The 18,412-nt window shown below is 41.4% G+C and overlaps 2 protein-coding genes across 6 annotated transcripts in view; both read left to right on the top strand.

The window, feature by feature from the left end:
- Nucleotides 1–18,388, top strand: part of LOC145480844 (uncharacterized) — a 63,497-nt gene extending 45,109 nt beyond the window's left edge. For 4 of the 5 annotated variants that reach the window (XM_081459171.1, XM_081459173.1, XM_081459172.1 and 1 more), the window contains 15 exons: nt 5,011–5,082; nt 7,355–7,443; nt 8,320–8,437; nt 8,768–8,832; nt 9,051–9,197; nt 9,687–9,728; nt 10,045–10,138; nt 10,367–10,444; nt 10,826–10,895; nt 12,096–12,275; nt 12,710–12,848; nt 13,451–13,620; nt 14,118–14,173; nt 14,499–14,608; nt 15,239–18,388. In XM_081459171.1, the coding sequence (XP_081315297.1) occupies nt 5,011–5,082; nt 7,355–7,443; nt 8,320–8,437; nt 8,768–8,832; nt 9,051–9,197; nt 9,687–9,728; nt 10,045–10,138; nt 10,367–10,444; nt 10,826–10,895; nt 12,096–12,275; nt 12,710–12,848; nt 13,451–13,620; nt 14,118–14,173; nt 14,499–14,608; nt 15,239–17,273 (3,465 nt within the window). In that variant the 3' untranslated portion in view covers nt 17,274–18,388. Of the gene's footprint in view, nt 1–1,221; nt 1,668–5,010; nt 5,083–7,354; nt 7,444–8,319; nt 8,438–8,767; nt 8,833–9,050; nt 9,198–9,686; nt 9,729–10,044; nt 10,139–10,366; nt 10,445–10,825; nt 10,896–12,095; nt 12,276–12,709; nt 12,849–13,450; nt 13,621–14,117; nt 14,174–14,498; nt 14,609–15,238 lie in introns of all 5 variants that reach the window. The other variant, XM_081459175.1, reaches the window with a different exon arrangement.
- LOC145480848 (uncharacterized) overlaps nt 5,099–18,412 on the top strand; it is a 60,738-nt gene continuing 47,424 nt past the window's right edge. Inside the window, exon 1 of the mRNA XM_081459181.1 lies at nt 5,099–5,634. The gene's annotated coding sequence lies outside the window, so the exon portion shown is untranslated. The remainder of the gene's footprint in view (nt 5,635–18,412) is intronic.

The following is an 18,412-nucleotide window of genomic DNA, read 5'->3' as shown; positions in this document are numbered from 1 at the left end:
AATAACTGAACATGGAAGCTAATGAGATGTACGTGATCCAGAGAACAGCCCTAAAAATACACGAACAACTTTAAAAAAAAAACGTGGATCCTAGAGAATTGTAATAATAATTAATGGTGCTGTTTTTAGTCCATTTTGTTTTTAAAAGGAAATCACAAAGTATGCTATGCAGGTTTATCTGTGACAAGCGTCTTACATACAACAGTTTTGATTTATGGTTTTGTTTTGAGGGTTTTTATTTATACGCTGAATAATAATTCATATTTAACATTTAAACAGAGACTCTGTGACGCTTGGCTGTTATATCGGCATTGATACTTGTTCACCGCAACGTTTCAAAGCTTTCCGCTTTTTCCGAGTTCTTCCCTTTGCGCGTAATTTCATGGCAAAATCTTAACTGAGACAATGCGTTTGAAATCCGCTAATAGTCATCGAAAACTTATTATTACACTCGAAAAACTGTCATTTGATTTTGCTCGCGATAAAATTGGATCGTGCTTGAAATATTTCAGGATCTCGTGATCTTCGCTTTGTATGCCAGATCGCTTTAATTACGCATTATTCCTTTAGCTAATTATTTTTTTTTCCCGCGACATAAGAGGTATGTTTTCTTTTCTGCAAAGCCTTTTTAGTCCGTCCAACCTAAATCGCTGACTGGTATGTGTGCTCCTCTCGAGAAATGTGCTTTTGTGGGAAACATTCACTTTAAAATTAGGAGGTTGCAGATTTTTTCCGAAGCTGTACAGGTGTTAGTTAGCGCTGAAATGTCCTTTGTTGGTTTCTTTCATGTCGATGTTTGTTCTGTTAATTTTGTTCAATTATTTGTGCGTGATACCAATGTTCGCTAATTCGGTCCTTTGACCTTTCCGGAGCTGAGTTCAACTTGTTTTTTTCAGATGCCATCGAATCTTTAAACCCAAATCCTTAAGTATTTTTAACTTGCGATGTTAATTTGGGTGTTTATTTACGCCTGTGGCAAGCGCATTCAAACAATATGTTGACACTATTTGTTTTAGTCGCGAGGTCATTTTCAATTCCAGCCTTCTATGATAGCAATACAATATAACAATTTGAGAAATGCGATCACTTTGTATCAATCCTAGATAGTGTTGAAACTTGACCCCGCTTGTGTACAGGTTTTATGTCCGGTGTCTGGTTTGAGTGAAAGAATATAACTCGTCCATTAAGGATTTAGGCGATCTTAACCTGATTATCCGCCAGGATCAGTCTTGGCCATTCCTTTGGAGAGTGGAGTACCTTCATGCACTTCGGGATCGATCGGGATCGATCTTTTGCTCTGGAAAGGCTTATCTCATCAAAGGTCGCCCATTCATTGCGATCCAAGTCGAAACTGTCGCGGTATCGAACTGAGAAGCGCAAAATGATGAGCTATTTTCGCCATCTTATCTGTGGCCTTTGAAAGAATTCACGGCGGTCTACTTAGAGGGGACAAGTCACTGCCTTTGATCTTCTGGCCAGCTCTGTGAGAGTAGATAACCTTATTCATGGTTCTACAGCGGCAATCAAATCAATCTCGGGCTATGGCAACCCAAACGCCGCTCCGTACGGCGCAGTCCCCTTCTTATGCCGTGTCCATGAGTGTTGTGCCGAGTCAAAGCCCTGTGGTTGTTCGGCGAGCTCTCAAAACGCGAACAGATGATGTTCAGGTAATGTTTTTAGAGCACATGTAGGATTGCATTTTTAACGTGTTTTGTTCTCGAAATGGCACGCAGTCGATGAAATATTTTGTTACGAATGCTCAAGAGCAGTTATACCAGTTTCGTCCTTTTCATTACGTGACAATCACATGAAATTAAGGGATTTGGGAAGTATCATTTTTGTGAACATCACGTCGTTTAAATTCGTTGTTTTTGTTGGGCAGTCTCGAAATATGAAATAGCTTTTCAGGTTTGTTAAAGAAACAAGTGAGCTGCAGTGGTGAGAGAACGTCAATATCACTTTCACCTGTACCTATTATGTTCAACATTCCTGTTTGAAGGATGACAAGTTCGGTAAAGCTCGATAACTTTAATACAGATGAACATCTCCTAAAGCTCTTACTGCGCATAGCCTGAGGCATCAGTCTTATTGTATAGCCATTACCCTGCCACGCGCCAGTTGTTATTTCATATAGAAATTAGTCCAAACATTACTTCACTTCCTGTGTTTCACAAATAGTTGGAGAGCGTTTATGGTGTTTAAAAAACGTTCAGTTCTTTCACTTGACCTGAATTGGCTTACTACAGCCTTGAAATGGGTTTATTTCTTAGAGGTATCTTGCCTTAATTTCGCGAAATGTTTGCCTGGGGGATATCAAAATTTGTTCATCAAATCGCTATGACTGCGTTATCGTTATAGTTCAGTTCTGTGGTCTTTTGCATCAGTCATACAGGAAACGCAGCATTTTGACAAGTAATTCTTTAATCCGCTGCTCGTCTGAACTGTTCACCAGTAAACACTACAAACAGATTATCAATTTTTTTTTCACTCTTTCAAGCGCGTATATTTCCTGGTATTTTTGTTGCTAATAATAGTAATAAGTCTGATCAGCTTTCAAATTCTCCTTATCATTTTCGATCCATGTCATTTGCCTTCTAAAAGTCGGTTTTATAGTTCAGATATTGGTCTGACGAAAAATTCACAAAATGTTCAACTCGGGTTTGCTTTGTGCAAAATTGCATACAAATCGCGGGAAACTTCGGCTTAAAACGTTTACTACAGCTGAGAAACAATGATTATGTAATACCGGGAAAAACCATTTATCCGGTCACCAACGGGCCGCAAAAAATATGGCCGTATTAACGGAGTGGCCGTATTAAAGGGGTTCTTTAAATAAGAAAATGAGTGACAGAGCTTTTGTTCGATCCAGAATGAAGCGGCCGTAATTACGGGGTGGCCGTATTAACGAGGTGGCCATGGGGCGGAGTTCCACTGCAATGAATCAAACAGGAACAACGATGGTTAGAATTGGCAAAGATTCCGTACGTCGACCGGACAGATTATAAACGTCTATATTAAAAGGTGTAGGTTTATATACTTTTCAACATCCGCCATACGTGATCCGGCTTCTTTGTAATTCCGAGACAATCACCACGTAAGTTGGAATTTATCAGTCGTATCGTGAATACTTTTAATTTGTTGATTTGTTTTCCGCAGCATGTTTTTCAAGTTTATTGCAGTTTTTACTCCAAATCTTATATAGAACTACATGTATGAAAATATTCACACTGTGCTCTGTGGGCAGTCGTTAACACCAGACGTCTTTTGGTTTACCGATAATGAATATTTTTATCATCCGAAAGTGAATTTTTCAAGTAAGAGGTTTATCGTTCCAAGGCTCCGGGCCAAAACTTAAAGACGGAAAACGGAAAGAATGCAATGTACCTCGATGTGCACAGAATCTATTGTTTTCAGGACAGATTGAAATTGGGCAAACTTTCAAGTGATATACTACAATCTTACCATGTGAAAGCCTTACTATTTTAGACAATAATTGAAGTCCTGGGGAAATTAACAAAAGATTTTCTGGCAATTCTCCCTTTAAAGAATCGGATAAAAAATTGCGGTGCTGAGTGTATCGTTATTACGGAAATTGGCCGTATCAATTCCATTTTTTGGTAGTGTTAAGTTTTCTTTTTTTTTTTTTTCCATAGCTCGTAGTTTTCGTCAGAAGTGTAACAGCTCTCGTAAGCTTGCAATTCTTTTCTTTGTTAGCAGCTGTTATTGTTTTAGGGCTAGGGACATTGTTTCTGTTGTTTGTTCTATTGTTCTCTCAAAGGGTATCAAGCCATTTATGTGAGACGTGAGAGCTGCGAACCGACCCTTTTTCTTTGTTATCGTTTGCTCGAAATAATTGACTTTCCCGAGTAAATAAATCGCCATATCGCCCGCAGTATATCAATTACCTGTTCAGTATCTCGAGTATATCGCGCTATTCAAGAGCCTCTTGTCGAAATGTCAGTCCAAACTACAGACAGTTTCATTGCAGTCTGGATCCACCTGACTGCGATGTTTATCAAGACTCCGGTCCATTATCAGCACACATTAGCATATTTGCCAGTTTTCATGCGACATTCATGGGTTAGAGGGTCGGTACAGTCCAAGAGATAAGAAAGAATTCCAAGTTTTGTGATGACATCTTGCGTGACATCTTGCGTGACATCTCGGTGTACCATCACGCATACCTAAGGCGCGACAATTCTCTTCATATTTGAACAAAGATAGCGTGCGACAAGGTAACTAAATTAGTTGAATTACAACTATGACACCATGGGAATCCCATCCAGGGGGGAGTAGAAATACTCGTAGTCGCTTCATGCTACTGAAACCGGGATAAGCTCCAGTTTGATGGGCCACTTGGCTCGTATGCAGACTTCAACTTTACCTTACCACCACGGGAATCCCTAGTAAAGGTTGTGAAGGTTCAGTTAAAATGCGCATGAATTCTATCTTTGAAAATTTATTTTCTGGACAACATGTCGAAATTCTCTCCTCGTCCTTTTCTTGCGTAACTCCGCATCGTTCTCTTAGCAACGCCTTCATTATGACGTGCCATTCGGTGTGTCACACAATCATAAATAGTTGTCACGCTATCGATAGGGAAGAAAACAGGACGAAAATCGTGTAGTGAAACCATGATCAGTGATGGTGAAAAGCGTAGAACACTAAGTAGTTGTAACACTGATCGAGTCGAAAAAGATTTAATTCCACAGAGCACTAAAGAAGAAATTTTGCAAATTTTGTACAATTTTCAGTAGGCGAAAATAGCAACATAGACGAATGTTCACACTTGATTTATTAAGCGCTGTTTCCCGGCTCCTCACGGATTTCTCGGCTAAGAATATTAACCTATTGTTTACTTGTCAAACATGAGCAGAAACTGCGGTTGGTTTTTGTATGTCTTTTATGGTTAATATCTACGCATTTCTGACGTGTATCACGGCTCAAATCATCATTGCCCTGGACGCTTAGTTTTAACCAATCAATAACATTTTCTCTTTATTTCCACAGTGCAAAATCTACGACATTCAAGACAGATTTCCAAGTGACAACTTATGCCTCTCGGAAAAACAAAACTCTCATGTAAGTTGTCTCGTTATTAAGCTCGAGAATATTGTTTTTGCTTAATGATGGTTTGCTTTCAGGTGTTTCTCATCATTAACTGGAGAAATCAAATGTTGTTTTATTCTGGAAGAAGATATATAATAAAAATGATAATTAGTGAATTCCTAACCAAAAGCGCTACGCGATGTTCAGTTTTAGAATAGGTTTAGGCCACTTAAACACTACGCCGGAGGAATTTGAAAACGGAGGTTTCACTCTGAAAACGAATCAAATGTTTTCCGTCCACATTATGCCGGAGGAATTTGAAAACGCAACAATTCGCCGGTCACTTTGGATTTGTGTTTGAGGGAAACTCGAGCGGCAAATCACATGATTATCGGGAGGTCATCGTTTACCAAAAGCTTCGCTTTCAAAATGCTGTCTGACCACACTAAAACGAAAAGCCGGGGATTTCAAATTCCTCCGGTTTGAAGAGCGTTTTCTACAAGCTTCGTTTTCTTGACGGATTAGTGTAGACGGTAGGCCTAACCTTTGAAATAAAGCTACGTTTTCAAATTCCTCCGGTGTATTGTGGATGGGGCCCTAGTTGCAATAGTGTTACATGAACTTTTTCTTTGTCATTTTCAAAGTTCTTGATTTGTCTGCTTTAGTTCGCTAGTTCAATTCAATTTAGTTCGCTAGTAAGTTGAAACATATTCTTTGTAACAACAATCTCTATTTTTCACACCATTTTTTATGGGTGTCGATTTCTCAGTTCCGTCCTCAGTTAAAGACCGGAAACGTTTTTTTTTAAAGGTGCTTAAGTTGGTAAATCGGAGTTCAAGTGTAGTCACTTAAATGTAAGCCATCGATAATGGTAGTCGATAACTGCCTTAGTATTGCACTTTTTAGCTGCGCTGTGAACGTCAATGTTGGTTTAGTTTACAAACACCAATCGTAGTCTTGAAAACCAATGTGTATACATTTGAACCCCGCTATTTCGAACCCTCAGGGGAAACGAAAATAGTCCGAAATAGCCGATAGTCTGGATAGTAAATCACTGAAGGGCAAATCCAAGGAAATGATGTTGGGGAATCCGAAATAACCGAGTTCGAATTGGCGGGGTCCAACTGTAATAGCACCACAGACGGGCAATTTTTTGGAAACAAAATGCAGGGACAACCTGCTCGTAACAGTGCAGCTTACTAGCCATCATTTGGATTGTAATATATAACAGTTTAATCTGATCCACAGAGCCAAAAGGTGTTTCGTTTTTGGAAGGATGGGGTTGGTGTTGAGTGAGGTTGAACTGCTTGTATTCCTGGAGACAGGAGGAGGGGGAGGGACTTTGAAACGCTTTGGGACCCTGAGGTCGGCATTTTTTAAGGTTCAACTTTTTCAACCGTTCAAATGTCCAGTTTATTTATTCTGATAAAGTATTTAAAGCCTGGATTTCACAATGACATAAGCACAAGCCCAAGCAAAACAAAACATTCTGTTCTTCTTGTGCTTGCGCTTATGCTTATGTCAAGTGAGAACGCGCTATTCTGAGCATAAGCACCCAAGCATAAACACCGTCCGCCATCTTGTTTTTCTGTATCGCGGAGGTATCAAACCGAAAATAAGGTAACTATCCTTTCTGCTCATGCCTACGTGCTTACACTTGTGTTGAGGGCGTCCTCGCTACCGTTTATTGACTACTGTTTATGTTTGTGCTTGTGCTTATGTGGTAGTGAAAACCAGACTTAATGCATCATAGCAGGAAACGTAAATTTCAGACTACTTTTAACAAGTGCTGAAAATTGATCGTAAGAGCTGTTTAATAAGGGTATTTGACCTCTCCATTCCCAGAGTCAAGCCACAAATCAGTTTCTATTGGTTGTACTTGTTTCATGTGTGACCATTCAGATGAAAGCAACTGTTCAGTGCTTTATTCCGTACGGCACTACTTAAAAATATTTCGCATAACGACGTTAAGGAGCTTTTTGTTGCATTTTGAACTTGGTTAGACTATGTTCCTGAGGAGTTTTGCGGTTTAGAGTTTTGTATTAGAATGTATGAGAAACTCGGCTCTTTAAAAATAGCTCAGTTGAGAGTGACTGCATGAAGGACCCTTTAATCTTGACGAACCCATGTCAACCCGTGGTCTTAAGGTTTATCGGCTTTATGGTATGTCTTACTTAGTCAATTAACTGACTTATCATTTTGAAATTTCTAGGTGGATTGGATTATGTTTTGCATTTCTGCATAAAGGTGGTTTAGTTATCGTGAAAGAATGTAAAACTTACATTATTTTTTTTTGCGCACACAGCGATTTAAGCAAGGAAGCTCCAGAAGACGCTCGGCTCCAACAACAGTGATAAAAGCAGCCCTAGGAGGAAAAACGCACTCTATAAAAAGGTAAAGAACTTGTTAAAAATACAGAAGATGATAAAGTAAGTTTGCATGTTTCTGAACACGTCTTTAGCAATGGGTACGTGCGAGCTATGAGGCTCGAAAACCTATCCGACAAGTGCGGCAGAAATTTGGTAGGGTGTTGAAGTACTGTTGAAAACTGGAATCAATTTTCACGGATGTTTGAAATTTTCAGTTTTTGTGAACAATTCTTGCGTGGAAACACTGAGAAATTCGATTTGACAAGTTTTACTTCCCAGAGATAAACCGCAAGCCATTGTGTGTTTTTTTTTCTTTCCGACTGTTTGTTTGTTTTTTGCCGGCTTTACAGTCACGTTCTCTTTAATTCGTGCAGAGACAAAGGCCAGCGTCTAAACAAACCCGACAAAGGAAATTGCCGGTATTGGATTGCGAAAGGTTTCGCTGCTGTCTGCTGCAAGAACAGCAGAGAAAGATGCCTCTCCCTTCCATGAAGAGTCGACTCCAGACGGCAGTTTGCCCAAACCTAGCGTGCAATATGACAGAAGTGATCCGAACACCTCATTTTCAGTTAATTGCATTCCGCTTGAATACCAGACAGAGTTCTAAGGGCACGCATTTAAAACGTCGAGATGTATTCGATAATTACACGTAATCATTTTAAGTATTTTTATTAACGTCACAAATGCGCATGGACTCGACGTTTAAGTGCTCGATCGACACCACAAAGTAACACTTCAACTATATTACCCCTGCAGTGTTTTCACGTAGATCTGATCTTACTAGTTAAGGTGAATTGTCTTTCAGTTTAGTTGATATTCCGTCGTCATGACAGACAAACATGATGACTTACATCGTTCATTACCATTTGTTGCGTTCTTAATGGGAAAATTCTTTATTTAGCTCTACAATAGATGGCAGTGTGCGAATGAAGACTTCGTCAGAACCCACTTCCCCACTTGCTCCTGAAGTTTTCCCGTACAGAGCTTTCATCAAGGAGGGCCATGTTCAACTCTCCACGGTAAGTGTTTTTAAAGTGCTAACCTCTTAAAGAATTTCCGATTTCTAAAGTTAGCGTTTGGATTAAAAGCCCTTTGTCAGGTCAAATCCGGAGCAAATCCAGAGCTAATCCAAATCGAATCAAGGCAAGTACGAAACAAATCCTGGACTGTAAAGAAGCTTCAAAACAGACTGATGTTCACTATTTATAGTCTCTTTCATGCTTGGTTGACTCATTAAAAGTGCGATTGCTTGTAGTAGCTCGATGGCTTTGCAATCATAGTTATGTTAATGCTCTCAGTGAGATAGCCTTTGACTTATTGGTATGTTTTTTGGTTCTTGTCTTTTCAAGGGGATGTCTTCCCAAGATAGACATCTTTTCTTATTTGATGATCTTCTCCTAGTTGCAAAACCAAGGTGAGCTCTCTTTTTGATTATGTCCAGTGGCATTGTCTTATGTTAGTCAATCCATTGGTAAACCAATCAAAAACCGCTTAGGGGGCTGTAACCTCGTACGGCCTGCAGATCTTTGGTCTTTGATTCGGTTAAAGATTAGAAACCAACAGAAAACTGTCAAACCAGAATTCGTGTTGTTCTTGTGCTTATATCGAATGTTTTCATTGTTATCATTTCAGATCGGCGACTTTCAAGCTCAAACACCGAGTCCGAGTTAGTGAGATCTGGTTGGCTAGTTGCCTTGATGACGTATGCGAATCGACGAAAGCTGTTGACAAGTCGTTTGTGATTGGCTGGCCGACCACGAACTTTGTCGCCGCTTTCAAGTAAGGAATGTTTTTGTTTGAGGTATTAAAAAGCGGTTTTCAGTTGAGTGTAAGTGTAAACCCAAGGCCAAACCAAATACTTACCAGCTAGACTACTTAGCCAATGTCAAACCGCAGTAAAACCAAAACCAAAACCAAAGTAATTACCTGATTACTTTCGACACTCAATTGAAAACTGCTCTTTGAATAAGAGTTCACCAAGGTACAAAAAAAGAAAAAAAATTAAGGGTCGATAACTAACTAAACAGGAATGGTGGTCGAGATAAGGAAAGATTGAGACGATGACCTTAACAACATGAAACATGTTTGTCTAAGTTTCCAGTCTGCTCCTTCTGTGGCAAATCTCTTTCACCAATTTTGTTTGTTTGTGCAAGTTTCCAGTCTGCTCCTTCTGTGGCAAATCTCTTTCAACAATTTTGTTATTGTAACGCTAGCTCGCTTAAGAAAGAGATGCTGATTTTAAGATATGCTCTCGAATTCTTTCTGTAGCACTGCAGAGGAGAAGGAGGCATGGCATAGCGTACTGTCCAAGTAAGTTATCTTTAAAGTAACTGATTCTACTGTTACTCTTGAACACACGCCTTTTGTATTGGCAAGGATCCATGTCACGTGATGACGACTGGCTGTTAAGGGCATGCGCAAATACGTAGTCCACAAAATGACTATTGAGTCAGTCTTCCTCGTCCAGGAGGGCAATTTTGGTCTTTTGTTTTCCTTGGCAGCCGTTATTTCTCAGTAGCAGTTCTAGCTCTCACAAACACCAATCGTTTTGAAAATAGTTTTCTTTTCTGTCTGAGAATGTTTGGGTTTCCATTCCAAGTTTATTTATGTATTTTTTTTCTTATAGGCAACTCAAAGAGCAGAAGGACATGGAAGACCCAAAGTCTGTTAACCTTAAAGTTTATAACAGGGATATGGATTCACCTGATTCTTCAGGCTATGTACGTAGAATAACAGTAATATTGACTGTGAACTTGAATTGCATAACTACATTTTATTGCTACCCCCCCCCCTCTATCCCCAGCTAACATGACAAACGAAAGTAATTCTTTCGCCGTTCTTTACTGAGCGTTTCCTTTCTCTTTCTATGTCCTCCTTATTTCTTGCTCCTTTGTTCAATGGTTATACTTTTCCTCGTTTAACTTACACCGTTTCTTTTTTCTTTCCAGTCCAAGTCTTTCTCTGTCACCAACATGGACGATGCCGCTGCCGTCGTTAAAATGTCGCTGGCGCAGTTTCAGGTTCAGGTACGTTTCCTTGTCTCAACATGTAGTAAATAGCCCTTGAGACTTGCCTTCAACGAGACTGACCTCGTAGCGGAGCAAACCATAGCAGATAAAAGGTTGTAGCTTACTCGATAATACTTAATTTGTTCTATTACTGACTTATTTCAGTCACGAGTCAAGAATGCTCACAGGCCTTAATGTTTTGTAGTCTTTGTCAAACACTTTCGTGGTTGTAGGTGTTCCCGGCAGTCGTTTTTCTCTCGCTTTTCGCTTTCGGGTTTTGGGCGCCGCGGACATTTTTCTCGTTCCGTGCTCGACTTTCGCAACTCGACGTGCGGAGATCAACACGAGCGATTTTCTTACAAAGCTTATTTCTTCATATCCTGTAACTTTCTTTTTCAGCCTGACGATCTGTCCGAGTATCAACTGTGGGTTCTGTCTGGAAAAGAAGACGGCGCTTATCCATTGATAGGTGAGAGGTTAGAGTGATCACAGATGAATTTCTCCTTACGAGCACAATACATTTCAAGCAGATTGGTCACGAGAATTAAGAAAATCATCAGCACTTTGATGTTTTTGATGTAACCGCACTGAATTTCATTTGTTTTATTGTCTGTAACTTTTGCTCAGTATGTTAAGATAACTGTTGTTATAATCCATCAAATATTTTCGCTCTCTTGGGATTGGTTTAAAGGCGTCACTTGACTGAATATTCCCCAGCTAAAACTGGGGAATATAAAACTGGGGAATGTATTTTTCGTTTTCGTACGTAAGGAAAACATTTTAAAAACGGAGCTTTTCGAAAACGATATCCGTGCATATTTTTGAGTGACAGTCCCCAATTTTCAAAACCGAGCGTGTTGCGAAAAACATTTGAAGGATAATAAGCACAATACCCTCCATTTGGCGCGAAAATAAGCTCGGATATTTGTCCTTGGACATCATCTGTTCCTCAAAGCTCACAGTTTTCCTTGAGCTACGCTCTCGGTAAACTGTTCGCTTCTCGGAACAGATAATGTCCGCGGACGAATATCCGTGCATTTTTCCGCGCTGAATAGAGGCTATTGTTTATTTATCGTTACATAACTTGTTAACTATTGTTCAGTGGGAATTTAGGCGCCAAAGGAGCGTCCACACTACTCCGGAGAAATTTGAAAGCGCAGCTTTATTCCTTCTTTTAAGCCTACCGTCCACACCAATCCGTCACGAAAACGGAGCTTTTCGGAAACGCTCTTCAAACCGGAGGAATTTGAAAATGCCGGATTTTCGTTTTCGTGTGGACGGAAAACATTTTGAAAACGGAACTTTTCAAAAACGACAGCATCACGATAATAGTGTGACTTTCCTGACCGAGTTTTCGTCAAACACAAATCCAAAATGACCAGTGATTGTTACGTTGTTAAATTCCCCCGGCGTAGTGTGGACGGAAAACATTTGATGCGTTTTCAGAGTGAAACCTCCGTTTTCAAATTGCTCCGGCGTGGTGTGTACGGCGTCTAATAAGTTGCGTTTTAAACGCGTTTCGTAGTTTATTCTACGCTGAATTGTCGTTCGTAAAGTGCGGTTTATTTTATTCTCGTTTTAGCCACAAACTGAGTCTATACTACGACTTTGTTTAGGAAGTCGGCCTAAGAGTCTAACTTTTGTTTTTGCGGTATTTCTCTGATGTAAGGTCACGAATTTCCATTCGCTATCAAAATGAATCATATGCGAGAGGCGGCCTTAACAGATGAAGATGGCTTTCCGTTTGACTTTGATCAACAACTGCCGATAATGGATCCGTTGTCTCCTGAGACACAATGTCAGTTCATTCTGAAGAGGAACAGAAAAATTCCTAACCGAATAGCCATTGGTAAGTTGGTCTGCTTCCGAATGAAAGAGGTGTTGATAGAAGTAGCGTGTTTGGAGCCTTCAACGTCCGAAGGGAAATAAAAATGAATCACTTTATTTAAATGTCATGGTATTTAGCACTTCCGTGCTAGTTAGGGGCACAATTAATGAAGAAACAGAAATAGAGTAAATAGAACTTAAAACTTGTTACAAATCCCAACTGGTTTGAGCCTGGCTAGTGTATTATTAAAGAGACGTTGAGGTGAATTTGGGAACACCGAACAAATCCATCCGACAGCGGCAGAGAGGGGGATTTGATTCCGGGACCTCCGGATTTCAAATCCAGCGCCCTAACCACTAGGCAACGCCGCCTCCAAAGCAAAAATTGTTCTCGTGTCCTCTGTGTAGCTGGTACTCTGTGTTTTAACCTAATCTGTATTTTTTTTTTCTTTACAGATGTACACACTGCTCCCAGCAAACAGCGATGGAAGAATCCAATCAAGAAGTCACCAATAATCAATTGGGCCATGCACAAAAAAACCCAGGGGTCAACTAAAGGACACTCCATTGAAGTACAGTCTTCATCACCTGGAAAGTAAGTGTCAGGATGAACTCGAACGCAGTAGAATCAGAACAATATATCGAATCTAGTGGCAGGGTAGGAGGCGCGGTGGCCTCATGATTAGTGCGCTTGTCTCCGGATCGAGCGGTCCGGGTTCAAGCCCTGGCCAAGGCCATTGTGTTGTGTTCTTGGGCGAGACACTTTAGTCTCACAGTGCCTCTCTCTACCCAGGTGTATAAATGGATACAGGTGAACTTAATGCTGGGGGTAACCCTGCGATGGACTAGCATCCCATCCAGGGGGGAGTAGAAATACTCCTAGTCGCTTCATGCTACAGAAACCAGGATAAGCTCCGGCCTGATGGGCCACTTGGCTCGTATGTAGACTTAACCTAGTGGCAGGATCGAGCTTGAACCCAGCACTGCCTCATTATAGAATACATTCAGCTTTGGTAAAAAAAAAGTTGTAATTAGGGTAGGAATGTCTTCTCCCGTTCAACGACGTTTAATTTGAATGATTTACATTTTGACAGCGATAGGATAAAAACACTCGGAATCCTTGAACATATGATGTCATTTATAGTTTAAGATTCATTTGTCTGTGTTTGCTTACTCTAAGTGTCCTCTTTGTCCCAGGCTTTTCGGGATTCCTCTGACGCAGCTCTGTTCCGAGGAAGAGCCTGTACCAAAAGCAGTGCGGGAACTGTTGTTACATTTGTTTCGGTACGGCCCCAATACCACGGGAATCTTCAGGAAGTCTGCTAATGCCAGAATTGCCAAAGAAATCAAGATTGAATTGGATGAAGGTAAACGGAGGCCGTTCATGTAGCTTTGGAACTAGCAGTACTGTAGGTTATGTCACGTTGATCGATAAGGACTCGGTACCCATTTATTTTTTTCAATCTCGCATCACCGGCAATTGTACGAAAATTCCTCATAGCCTTGTCAATGAACGATCGACTTCTTCGAACGCGCTCAATCTCCAAACAGAGTTGAATAAATGACAGAACACAGTAATGTCCCAGCCCAGGTACAGAATTAATTGATCATAAAAGGTACACAATAAGAGTTCAAAAAAGGTACACAATCAAGGGACGAGGAGACGCATACCATGAAGGACAAAAGAGGGACACAATGAAAGGGCTGATAGTGTTCCACAAATGCTATTACTCACTATCTGGTCTAGAGTGGGGTTCTAGAGTTATACACAGTGGTATTATTTAGATGTACTGGCGATATTTTTGTCTTTTGTATTCATTGTTGACTAAGAGAGTACCGTGAGTTTACGATGTTTTCCTTTCAGGTAAAATAGTGGACTTCGAAGATGTGTCAGAGGTCATAACTGCGTCTGTTTTGAAGGTGAAGATTCTGTTCCTCTAAACTACTTAACAATTGGATTATGAGCTCGAGACTTTTATTACGCATAGTGATAGAAATGGAGAGCGAATAATGCAACTGTTTTAGTATAAATCTACTAGACCTACTAGTCGTTCAAAACTTCATCTCAATCTTCTTCACAGACGCCTTTCGAGAACGTAAAGAAGCGGCCGCTATTTTGTTTTGGTTTTAATACTAAGAATTTTAAATTAAAAGTGCTTCTACTCGATTTAGTTTCTTGCTGGCTAACAGTAACTTTTTTTTCTTGTTAGTAAATAACTTAAAACAAAACTTGTTTTATTGGCAGGAATTTCTTCGTCGCTTGCCGGACTGTATATTTGAGAGTGAGAATTACGAAGATCTCGTCGCCACCAGCAATATCGTAGACCAAGACGAACGAGCGAGGCAAATCAAGGGGTACGAACTTTCATTGTAGGAAGAAATAATGTCACAGCCAAATTAAATGCCTGAAGAGCTGACAAAGGTTACGTGGTTCCCCACGCCCACCTTGAAACAAGATTACACTCTGCACACTGGTTATAAGTTTTCCCGCGCTTGTCGCAGGTTACAAGCTTTCCAACGGGCTACAATTAAGGTTTCCCGCGCTTAAAGGAGCTACGTGACGGTTTGTGCATCTTAAAAAGTTAAGCCTAGATTTTTTCAAGTTCGTTGTTTGCAATCCGTGTTAAACTTCTCCATCCTTGTTCCTTTGTGGTTTATTATTATCTCTTTGGTGTTTTTCTATCTTAGTGCACCACTGTTTTCAGCCGGGTTTTCTTAAAATTAACGTTACTGAATTTTGCACGTGGCAGAAATAACTCAAAATGCCGAGACTGAGCTCCTTTAACACGGGTTACAACCGTTTCCGCTTAACAAAGGTTACTAGCTTTCCCGCGCTTCACACAGTCTACAAGCTTTCCCGCGCTTAACACAGCTTGGCACAGCGCTTGACCCTGGTATGCTATGATAACATTTAGGTATTAAATTGGTTTGGTTTGAGTTTACGACAGTCGGTGCGATTGTTTGCTGTTGTTTCCTTTCTTTCAGGATCTTGAGTGGAATCAACCGTTATAATTACGAACTGTTAAAATCATTTTTGTGCGTGTTATATCACATCGCCGACAACGCGGAAACAAACAACATGAACGCTTACAACTTGGCAGTTTGCGTGGCACCCAGCATGCTATGGGCGCCCAAAGGTTCCAGTATTCCTGCCACGGAACAATCAAACTCCGTACCCCCGGTGATACAGTTTATAATTGAACGGTGTGTGGATATCATGGGAGATGATGTAAGAACAATTCTTGGCGATCGTAGCGAGATCGCTGCTAATCACGTGGCCAGCGACTCGGAGAGTAGTACCCAGGACTCACGGACTGCTTTGAGTCAGTCTTCTACGGATGACGGGATAGAGTCACCCGAACCTTTGAGTCCCAAAGGAGAAAGGACCTCCATTCACTTGAGCGATTCGAACTTGTATGTGACAAGCACGCTTAGTGTTCATCCTACGAATAAAAGTGTTAGTACACCAAGTTCGCCTTGTGATTCAGGGATTCCATCACCTAGTTCATCGCCGCCACTCAAGAGACATGACGTTGAGTTTTCTAATAAACTCAGCGCCGCTTTTTATGAACCTCATCACAGCAAAGGACATGCACCCATCGGTCGACGAAGTTCGGAACCACTCGGCTTACCGCCGGATTCCATGAAATTGCGACTAAAGGGAAATCGGAAATCCCCGAACTCTAAGCGACAGTTGAGTAGTACAACGACAAGTGCTGAACTAATTGAACATAAACAGGCGCAAAAGACCACGGCAAGTGGTCGGAAACTAGAGACTGCAGTGCTACGACGAGCGCATTCGCCTCAAACTGTACGGTTATTTCCTGTCACGCAAAGTGTCACGCAATACCAGCGTCTTAGCCCTGTACCTAACTATCCCTCATCTGTGTCATGTGCTTTAGAAGTCAAACAGTCTGTACAAACTCAAGGCTTGAGTACTGAAGATCTTGATAGCAGTCCGACATCTCCTGTTCCGCCCAGCTCACCGGTATCTAAACAACCCCCAGGAGGACCCCGGTCTCCATCCCCGAGCCCTGATCAAGTTTTTCAAGCCGTTGACCGCCGGCGCCAGCCTGCGGCGCCGTCATATCAAGAACACATGCAGCGTCGGAGAGAACTGAACTCGAAACCTGCGTTTTTTCCGGGTTTAGAAGGAAAGGAGGTTAAAGATTTGGACAATAATAAGGAACAAGTATCCCCCAGGGAGCTAAAGGAATTTTTCGAAACTAAGGAGCATGTGCAACAGCCCTGTTTCCTTGGGAGATCGGGTGTATTTCACGATCGGTTGGATTCGGAAAGGAGCGAAACTTCTTCAACACCTAAAACGCCTCTGTCTCCGGCAAGCCAGCAGGACTATGTGTGGGAACAAGTCGATGATTCAAGCTGCAGCTCAATCGCCAGTGCGGGAATCCGTCGACTGGAACATTCACCATTTGGACTCAATCTTCATCATAAGAGGAATGCTAGTGAAGGGTCTTATAAAAAACCGCCTACTGAAAACTCCAGGAAAACTGTTGGGCTCCCCACAAGTCACAGCTCTGGACAGTTACGATCTTCGCCTACCTCTGTTTCGTCTTCTGTTTCTAATTCCATTCCGCATAATTCTTCTCTCACACATTTCCCTCACTCCGAGTTCTTTCCGCACGAAGCTCAAACGAAAACACACTGGGGACCTTCGGCTGATACTCGGGGAACTTCGGTAGTCCCCAATTCACCGTGCAATTTCCGAATTCGGAGAGGCAGCGCGACTTCGTCTTCGTCGTCGGTGTCGAGCTTGGATGAGCGATCGAGCGTCGGCGCTGATTCGACGTTTTCCGAAGGTAAAACGGACGTGACACAAATTCGCGATATTAAGGAACTTCTTAGCGAGAATGCGCAAGCGAATGGACTGAAAATCAGTCCGCAGACGGCGCAAGTAATCGCTAAGGTCCGCACGCCGTACCCGCAGAGCGGGGCGTATGCTGCCCCGTCCCATGACGATATCGAGAAAATTCTGTTCACAGAAGAATCGTACGTCTAGCTTTTCAGTAATATTTTGTATTGTACAAAGAAAACGCTGCCAAGTAATTAGCTGTAAGTAGTGATTTAGAGCGTACTTTTTCTGCTTTTCCAAGGCAGTATTTTATTTCAATATTCCGTAGAATAAAAAAATAAAACGCAAAGTTTTAACGTAAGTTGTTGTTATGGCAAGAAATGGTTTCTAAAGGGGGAGGAATAAACTATTTCAAGCTGTCGTAGTTAGCAGTTTGAGTTTAAAGGCGCTTTCCTTTCGACCAAAAATTCCAGCTCGCACTTCCGGAAAATTCCAGCGGCGAATGAAACAGCATTTTCCTCAATTTCCGGAAAAGAGGACAACCTTGGCGAAATTTCTTCCCGGAAATTTCCGTTCCATTTGACTTTTAGTTGAATGATTCGCTTCCGGAATCCGGAAATTCAACAATTTCCGGATTTTCTGGAAACTTTTAGGCTGCAAGCAGTCTCTCTTTACCTCGAAAATCGTAGGGAAGAACGCAACTTAAACTTAAGGCAAGTAAGCGTGCGAGCGTGACTGTGAGCGTGACGTGCGATTGGCGAACCGACGCCCGCGCTACTAGCGGCTCGCTGGTCGCGCACATAGGATTACTTGTTTTGCGTTCTTCCCCACGGATTTTCGAGGAAAAGAGAGACTGCTTGCAGTCTATGAAACTTTCCGAAATTCCGTCACCATTTGTCCCCTTTTCGAAATTTTCTGAAGTTTTGGTCGAATGAAAAGCGCCCATAGTTAAATACAGTCTAACACCTTTTCCTTCCCGTCGTGCCTTCCCTGTTAATTTAATCTCTACGAACATCCTCAGCCAGTAGAGAAACTTTGTCTGAATCTGATTAAAGAACAACTTTGAATTTGAGCAGGTGTAATTTTACGCCACCAGCAATTGCTCAGTTGGTAGTGTTTTTGCCATTAAATGGGTCATTTCTGAACTAGTCGTGGTTGGAAGTTGTTCATAAAGACGTGTCTCGTGCGTTTGCATTCTTTTGCAATAAAACTCACTCCCATGTGAAAGGTGCAACTGGACTTTTCTTTAATCCAAGCAGAAGGGAACACGGGAATCCCTTATTTGGCGTGCAGTTTCCCGTCATGCAACTCACATCTGTGCATTGAACAGTTTCTTGACGATGGCA

The sequence above is a fragment of the Orbicella franksi genome, chromosome 3 (genome assembly GCF_964199315.1).
Source record: "Orbicella franksi chromosome 3, jaOrbFran1.1, whole genome shotgun sequence".
In the NCBI taxonomy this organism is placed as follows: domain Eukaryota; kingdom Metazoa; phylum Cnidaria; class Anthozoa; order Scleractinia; family Merulinidae; genus Orbicella; species Orbicella franksi.
The sequence above is the reverse complement of the archived record's forward strand: the minus strand, read 5'-3'. Positions and strand labels throughout refer to the sequence as shown.